Consider the following 8,385-nt stretch of genomic DNA (forward strand, 5'->3'; position numbering starts at 1 on the left):
GGCGTGGAAAAGGTGCTGCGCGCGGGCCCGTCGCCGCTGCGCGACGAGGTGAACGGCAGTGTGGAGGCGCTCATGGACGCCTGGAAGGAGTTTGACGTGGGCGCACACGGGAGAAAGCAGTAGGACTCGCGTACATCACAAGCACCACAACAGCAACAAGAACAAAAAAAAGACATGCATTGTGAGGGAGTGAGATACATCAGATTGGATTATTATGGTGTTTGCACTCTCACGTCGCGAAGGGGGAGAATAACTCGTTTTATTTCCGGTTACTTATTGATGGTTCCTTTTTTTTTTCTTGCCATTTCCACTTGCTGGTTGAGCATCAATCAATCAATCAAAAAAGAAAAGGGAATAGACCGTGAAAGAAACGCGGGATGTCCGATCCCTGTCGGGGCGCAGTGCCGTGTTCCAAGGGGGGCGGCACCAACACGTGCCTCAGGAGTCTCTGCATCTACTGTCCTAGCCTCTCTGGTGGTCAGGAGACGCGTGCGATGGATAACATCCTTTTTTTCTATCCATCGCACCTGCACGCGAATACACAGATGAACCACGTTGGTTTCTGCATTGGGGTGTCGTGTCTCGCGGAGCGGTTTGCAGCGACAGGGCCTGTGAACGAGATACACATGAGTCATACCACCGTCGCGCTCTGCTGCCCGTTCCCCGACCTCTGGATTGCCGTGGAGACGGCAGCAGGGTACGACAGCTCCTCCGTGGTGCCGATTGTCCGGCGCGGGTTTGACGTCTTTGTTCTACGATACGGCTGGCCCACCGTCACAGCACTCGTGTCACGTGAGGATGCGGCCTCTGCGGATGCCAAAAGGTCGCGTGCGGCTCTTAGGGACTTCTTTGAGAGGTTCACTGTGTTTCTAGAGGCACGCGTGCTGATAGTGGATATCCTCCACAGCGCTGTGCAGGTGGTGCGAGGTGTACCGCAGCCGTTGGCACCGGAAGCGGCGGGTGGGCATGCCAACACAAAGCGATGGAGCCGTCGCTGGGCGGCGGTGGCGGGTGCGGAAAGCCTCCTCGCTTTTCCTGTCGTCATTCGCGCGGCATCACCCTCGGTGCAGTCGATGTGCCACAGTTTGGTGTACCGCCATCTGTCGCTGCTCTCAGCAAAAGGAGAACAGTGCGGCAGCAGCGTCAGCAGCAGTAGTGGAACCTGCGGCAATACTAAAAACTGCACGGTAGGATGGGGGACTGAGTACCACGGCGTGGCCACCCCCATCAGTGCTACAGCGCTGGCGAAGGCAGCGGAGGAGCGTTTGTTGTGGACCTGCTGTCAGTATGTTGTTTTCATTGGTGAAACACTGAAGGTGGTTGCTGCCAATGCACCGCACGAGCTCGTGTCTAAGCTTATCTGTCTGATGCTGATAGAGCCTGGAGTGACAGATTTTGCAGCTTATGGGGAAAATGGGCTGTCGCACTGCTATGTTTGTCATGCGTCAGGCATCATCCTTGTTGTTGTCGTTGATAACAGCTTGTATCGCTCCATACACGAATGTATTGCTACCACCTGCAATGCACTGGCAAGGGACATTGCAGACTTCTTGACAACTGGCGTGTGCACACTGACACGCGAGAGTTGTTTAAGCCCCAGTGAGATGCAGCAATTGGCGCTGACGCGCTTGAACCCATCACATCTTTCCACAGTGGCGGTTTTCAACACCCCAATGCTGGGCCTACCAAAATTTTGCGATAGCAAGTTGACCCTCCAGTGGACCGTCTGGCATGATGGTATGATCGCGGGCTCACCAATGCGCGAGTACCCTCGTGCAGTGCACGTGGTGTTGTCGTCGTTACTGCGTGCGTTTGTGCGAAGTCTGTCAGGTGATGTGGGAGTGGGTGGTCGCGATGACAATGACGCCAACACACGCCACACTACTACTACTACTACTACTACTACTGCTGCTGCCGCCGACGGTGTGGTCTCGGCCTCCATCGACCTACCGCCCACCTCAACGGAGGCTTGGGTACCACTTCGAGACACAGCGTTGCTTTGCGTGATGCGGGAGAATCGTCGCGTTGGCGCCATGGTGTTTTACAATTCGGCGCCCCTGAAGAACTGTTTCGAGGCTGCTGCCGAGCTTCAGCGGCAGATGGCCTTTTTGCTGTGAGGTGCAAACACCTCTTCTTTCATCCCTCACTCCCTTCAGCTGGGCGTGGTTCATGGCACCATGCAGAATCATACGATCCCGGGTGTGGGTCATGCGCAGCTTCACTCCTCATTGCATTTCTCCGTCACTCTCTTCCTTTCCGTCTCGCATTCAAACAAAAAAAATCTTTTTGGTGTGCCTTTCTTGCACTCTTATCGCGTGTGGAAGATAAATGCGCTCACTGCGAGCGACTTGTTGGAGGGACGACGACATGGGGAAGCAAACTGCTACCTTTACTGCCCTGTAAGGTGAGCTCGGCGGGTCGTTTCGAATAATCTGCCATCGCGATGGAGAATCAGCTGTGGCATATTTGAGTCGGGGGATGCCGTGTTGGGCCATGTCTGAGCCTATACCTCCGCCGATGTGGCTCCTTTTCCCCTTCCTGCCATGTTCGACGGTGAGTGAGGCGACCGACACACTGGGACTTATTTCTATCAGCAAGACGATACTGTTGTGCCTGTGTGTAGCCGGCATCGTCAGGGCATGCCGGTTGAGCCTTCTTATCCCGTGCTGCGGCGTGAGAAGAGCTAACAACATTTTCTTTCCCATTGCATCGTTGGCGCTGAGATATAAGCGGTGTACAGTATAAATCAGTGATGGTGTGGATCTCCCATAGTTGCGTTTGTATTCATGTCAACATTTCATTGACTTCAACGTTTAATGCTGTTGTTCTTGACTGTTCTTCTTGCACTGTCATCTATCTCTTCTTCTCCCATGCCTCTCTTGCCTCTGCGCACACGCACGTGCAAATACCCTTTTTTGTTGTGCGCAACGACGCAATCGTCTTGACGTTGGTTTCTTGCAACACAAGTGCAGGCGATGCGAGAGAGCCCCACTCTTCCCTTTTCGCTTGGTTGACGCTGGGGTGATTTGCTCATTTTGCGTGCGTGCCGTTTTGGTGTCCCGCTGCGCCATCCATACAGACCGGCGCACGTCAAAAATAAAGATAAAAGACAAAAAAAAAATAAAGAGACATCAAAAATCAAAAGAAAAAGGACCACGGTTCATGTCCTGGACGTTCCCCATAGTTCCCGGCTATGATGGGCCATGGTCGCTCAAGGACTTTGTTCAGCGGTATTTTTTTGTGCAGCTTTGCTTTGAGGCTTCTCCAGAGACCTCTTGCCCGCCTTCACCGCGGACCGAGCAGCACCTTGTCGTGTGCTCAACTGGTGGCTTCGCTGTCGTGGTATACGTCTCGCTGAGTGCGCCGCCACCGCCAATGATAGTTGGGTTGGCAGCTACAGCTATGGGACAGGACTCCCAACCACGAGTTGTGGACGCGTCGTTGCGTGGGAGGCCAGTGACATCGTCGATGCTGCGGCATGAATTCTGGAACTCGTTCTTTACCCAGATTGGCTCAGCGGCCGTGAGTTTCATCACAATGTGGTGCCCTATGGTTGTGCAATTTGAAGCATTGGGTGGGGGACTGCAGGTGCTGGGTCCTCCGCTGAAGAATGCGGTGCCGCGGGCGGTGAAGCGTTACCGCCGCGTGGAGTGGGTACGGCCACGCAAGGTCACTCGCCTGGAGCCCAAGACGCAACATGACTCTGCTTCCAATGAGAGATCATCGTTGTATTGCCTGAATGTTTCTCGTTTACCTTTGATTGGGGAAGCACCTCAGCGGATGTTTGCTGAAGTGGATCGTGCGGTAGATCCAATGCTTGCACGGCTATGGCATGAGCACCACAGTGTCTCCGATGCCACAACGACCTGGTGTTCGATGACTACAGGGAATGGGTCGATGACATGTGCAGAAAAGTGCTGCGCGTTAACAGTGGCGCAGGAAGTGGTTCACCGTGTGTTTCCCTACACCCTATCAACAAATGACATTGAATCCACTGCCAGTCTGGAGACTGTGAGACAACATCTCACACACATCCTTCACTGTCTGCTGGGAAGTGTGTGCCGAATGAACATTCGCGGGGCCGCCATTAGACATACCGGTTTCTTGGAGGAGCGCAGCCTGACCGCTCATAGCCGCCAACGTCAGCGTGGAGATGAGGACGCAATGCATGCGGCGGCAGTAGTTCCTGTGTCGGAGCTAACGGCGCCGGAGACTCTCATTGCGTCGTATCTCCAAAGCTTACTAGAGACGATGTGGTGGCGCAGTCCTGTCACTGCTGAACGCGTGAGTTTCTGGGGGAACGAACTGATTCTGAAAAAGCTGTGCGATATTGCCTTGGATTGGCTGAGATGTGGGCGTCACGAGGTGTTTTCGCTAAGCCACTTCCTGCATGGGATACCTGTGGCGCAGATTCCGTGGTTGTGCGGTTTTTACACCAAATTCCCTGCACAGAAGCGCCGCTCCATGATTCAGCAGCGAGTTTTTCTCCAACTCATATTCTTCCTATTCCAGCATGTGGTGCCGTTTTTAGTGCGTCGTTCGTTCCACGTGACGTGGTCGTCGAAAACGCCTAATGTGTTCTCCTTTATACCGAAGCCGGTATGGATCCGCCTTGTGTGCCGTGAACTGCGACAGGTGTTTCTGCGACGAGAGGCGAGGACCAACAACGACGGTGCGCATCATGCTGCATTGCCACCAATGGCGCTGGAGCGAGTCACTTCACGTGAGGTTGTGTGGTCAAAGGCAGCCACAGCTGCCAGGGCCACGGTGCCTCTTACCGGTAACAGTGGAAACTCCCCGTTGTTGTATTCGTCTATTCGCTTCCTGCTGGATCGCCGAAAGCTGCGTCCTATCGCGCGGGTCCGTTTTGTGTCGATGCGTTCACTATCAAAGATGGCGAACGGCGTGCGAGCACCGGCGTCTGCCCGAACTTTGAAGACACCGCCACCGACTGCCACCGTGCTGCGCGGTGCCCTGCGCTGCCTCCTCGCCGGTGTGGAGGAGCATCGCGCGAGGTCAGGCCTGGCGCGTCCCATCAATGTGTCCCATCAGGATGAGTACACCGAGATACGCTCGTTTGTTGAAGAGGCACGGCGCTTCCGCGAGAGCCCGCTGCTACTGCCAACATGTTCCATGCCCTCCACGGTGCCTCTGGAGTGTGTGGCGGTGACAATGGTGCGCGGGGATGCGGCACGTTGCTACGACTGCCTTCCACAGGACGCGGTAATGGATGTTGTGCATCGCCTGGTTCCGCATGAGTTGTACTACACATTGTGGTTGACTACCATCGCGCCATCACCAAGTGGTGGAAGAAGCGGTGGCTCAAGGTGTGGTGCCGAACGGCAGAGCCCATCCGAAACAGGAGTGGGCGAGTCGAATGATGACGTACCGCTGCACCAATCTACACGGCAGCAAACATTTTCTGACAAGTGTGTGCAGGCAGGCGTGATCTCCGGCATCGCAAGGGGCTGTATTGTCTACGAGGAGAGTTCACTTGGCCCCGGCTCCACTGTTCGTGGAGATGAGGTGCGAAGCAATTTAACGCAACATTTGCAGGCTCATTTCGTGGTGATTGATGGCAAGCTTTACATGCAGAGGGTCGGCATCACACAGGGATCCGCGGTGGCGATGCTGCTTTGTGACACGCTTCTCGAAACAGTGGATTTATCCCTCTCTAACATTCTTGCGGAGCATGAGGAGCCTGCGCTTCTTCTGCGGCGAGTGGATGATGTTTTGGTGGTGACGCTTTCACGTGTCGCAGCCGCACGTTGTGATGAGGCACTTCGCTGTGGATGGCCCCAGTTGGGCTTCTCATGCCAGCGAGAAAAGTTGCGATGCAGCAGCACCACGCCTGTGGCATGGTGCGGCCTGCTCTGGGACCCAACGACACTGCAGTTCAGCGTGGAGTGGGCACGTCTGGCTCCGCTGCTCCCTAACCTGGCAGTGCGTCCGAGGACTGGTAATGAGCTGCTGCTTTGCTCGATGCGACTTATGAGCATCCTCTGCCTCCGCACACCACTGACAGTACTCTGTCGGCGTATCAACACCAAAGCTCGCGTGGTACAGACACTTTATGAAGTAGGCATCCTTTGGTCACGTTTCGTGCTGCAAAAAATTGTTGAAAATGCACCATTCATGCGCCCGCACGTGCGCACCTTTCTGAAACCCCTCGCATTGGCTGTTGTATCGTTACGTCGACTGGTACGAAGACAGAGGAACCGTCTTGAACAGCTGGGTTCCTTCTGTGACGTCACACATGACGAGGTGCAGCTATGTGTCCTTGCTGCCCTGCGGAACACGCTTAAAGAGCGGCTCCCTTGGATGATAGCTCGAACGCATCGACATGGCGGCGATAAATGGAAAAGGTTTCTGCTTATTATATCAGCAGTTGTTCAACGAAAACTGGAGGTGGTGCTCTCAGCGGTAGCTGCATTTAATGAGCGCTGTACGGGTGCTGGTGGTGTGGCTTCTGCTAGTGTTGATGACAGTATTGCTGGTGTTGGGGCGCTACTTATGGCGGAGGGCCCTGGAACCGTCGTTGCACGCGCCCTTGAGGCAGTGCAGTTCGGTGCTTCACGTGGTGCAGCATGTCACAGGGATCAGCGTCCGCCATTGAATGGAGAATAACGCCGACTTTGGGAAGTTGGTTTTCTGTTTGCGGACCTCCTCATACATGAGGTGGTCTTTGTGTGGTGTCTATGTCTATTACAATTATTATTATTGTTATTATTATTATTATTATTTCCTTCTCTGCGCTCATCGTTGTTCCCCTTATTGGGTCCTCCTCCTCCTTCTCTTCTTCCTTGCCATCACCCCGCCCTCCGCTGCCGTAAGGAAAATGGAGGACACTGGAGCCATTGGCCAGTGGTCCTCTGGCGAGCAGCGGCCAAGCGAAATGCACGACACAATCAGCAAAACATCCGTACCAAGTGCCACTGGCTCGTCACTGGTGCTGCCCGCCGGAACGCCCACCTTAAAGGACACACAGCAGTCACAGGGAGACGCTGCAGCACAGCATGCGGAGCGAGGCGCGCGTCCCAGCAAAGCAGATAAACGGTCCAGCAAATCAACAACGAAGCTGCCGCCAATTGCAGGCAAGCGGAGTAGCCAACGTGGCAGCTCCACCCAAGCAGCAGGTGCGGCTGCACCGACGCGGCCATCATCGATGTCGCGGAAGAGCAGGAAAGCAACAGGCTCTCGCTCGTCGACCCCTGCTAGTATGAAAAAGAACGCCCGTGCTACATCCTCCGTTTCGCGGGGAAGCAGCCGCGCCTCTTCCGCCAGGAAAAGCGTGAACCGTAAAGGCTCAACACAGCCGCGTAAGTCACGATCGGCGAGTGCGTCGCGCTCCCGCGGTGGTTCGCGTGCGTCGTCGTCGTCGCTGCGCCGCAAATCCACAAAGGTAAAGGGCGGCAGCCGCCCCACCAGCCGGAAGGGGTCGTCACGGGGCAAAAAGGGCAAGAAGGGAAAGCGACGCTCAGTGTCACCGCGTGCTAGCGGAAAGGATGACGCAATTTGTGTTATGGCAAGTTCACTGGCTGTAGCAGAGACAGTAGGGCGAGAGGCCATCATCGGCGAGGAGGAGCTTGCGCGTGATGTATTTCTGCCGGACTATCACCTTCTCGTCATGAATATAATGCGCGCGCAGATGACGCAGGTGGACCAGCGGCAGCAGTACCTCAACGACACATTCAAGGCGCTGCAGGCCCACGGCGTCCACTTGGTGGCCGGCCAAGACCCCAACATGGCGGTCGAGATGCTGCGGGCGCAACTGCAGTCAGAAATGCGAAAGGAGACGGATCAGCTTCGCATGGAGATCGCCTCGCTTCGAGGACTCCTGGATGAGAAGAAAACAGAATTGGAACAAAAAACTGCAGAGGCGCAGGGCCTGCGGGACAAAATTAACCGCAAACTTATGCGATTTGAAGTGGAATGCGACTCGCTCAAGGCTGAGGTGCAGTCGGCGCTGCAGACGAATCAACTGGATGTGGATCGGATGAAGCGGGATCTTGGCCATCGCCTAGATGTGGCGACTGCGTCTCTACGTACCCCGAAGTATGACACCGCGCTGCGCTCCATGCAGGATTTGGTTTCCAGCGTGCAGGAGGAGATACAAGAGCACCATGATACGCTGAGCAAAATGATTGTGTCGATAGGCGCACAGGACACATTCCTGCGGGATAAGAGCGATTCGATGCACACAAATTTTCCAACAAGATACCGCGATGAGCTGCGAAAGCTGGATAAAGATCACTTGCTCAATTTACTAGATGTTCTGTCATTTCACGACACTACTGTAGAGACAGTTGGGAAGGCACTCTACGTGCTACAAAAAACAAAGCACAATACAGATGTATTTTGATATATATATATATATATATATAT

General features: G+C 54.7%; 3 protein-coding genes across 3 annotated transcripts; all 3 read left to right on the plus strand.

Annotated features, from left to right (window-relative positions):
- Nucleotides 1-377: 377 nt before the first annotated feature.
- DQ04_02921000 (hypothetical protein) lies at nt 378-2,117 on the plus strand (the record flags this gene model as incomplete). Its single annotated transcript, XM_009312333.1, has 1 exon — nt 378-2,117. One exon carries the CDS (start codon nt 378-380, stop codon nt 2,115-2,117), a length of 1,740 nt encoding a protein of 579 aa, XP_009310608.1.
- Nucleotides 2,118-3,162: 1,045 nt separating this feature from the next.
- On the plus strand, nt 3,163-6,627 carry DQ04_02921010 (putative telomerase reverse transcriptase; the record flags this gene model as incomplete). Its single annotated transcript, XM_009312334.1, has 1 exon — nt 3,163-6,627. The coding sequence occupies one exon, from the start codon at nt 3,163-3,165 to the stop codon at nt 6,625-6,627; it is 3,465 nt and encodes a 1,154-aa protein (XP_009310609.1).
- A 211-nt stretch (nt 6,628-6,838) lies between these two features.
- Nucleotides 6,839-8,362, plus strand: DQ04_02921020 (hypothetical protein; the record flags this gene model as incomplete). The annotated part of the gene is made up of 1 exon (XM_009312335.1): nt 6,839-8,362. The coding sequence occupies one exon, from the start codon at nt 6,839-6,841 to the stop codon at nt 8,360-8,362; it is 1,524 nt and encodes a 507-aa protein (XP_009310610.1).
- Between the last annotated feature and the right edge of the window lie 23 nt (nt 8,363-8,385).

Source organism: Trypanosoma grayi (assembly GCF_000691245.1).
Source record: "Trypanosoma grayi strain ANR4 Tgr_292_V1, whole genome shotgun sequence".
Taxonomy (NCBI): Eukaryota; Euglenozoa; class Kinetoplastea; order Trypanosomatida; family Trypanosomatidae; genus Trypanosoma; species Trypanosoma grayi.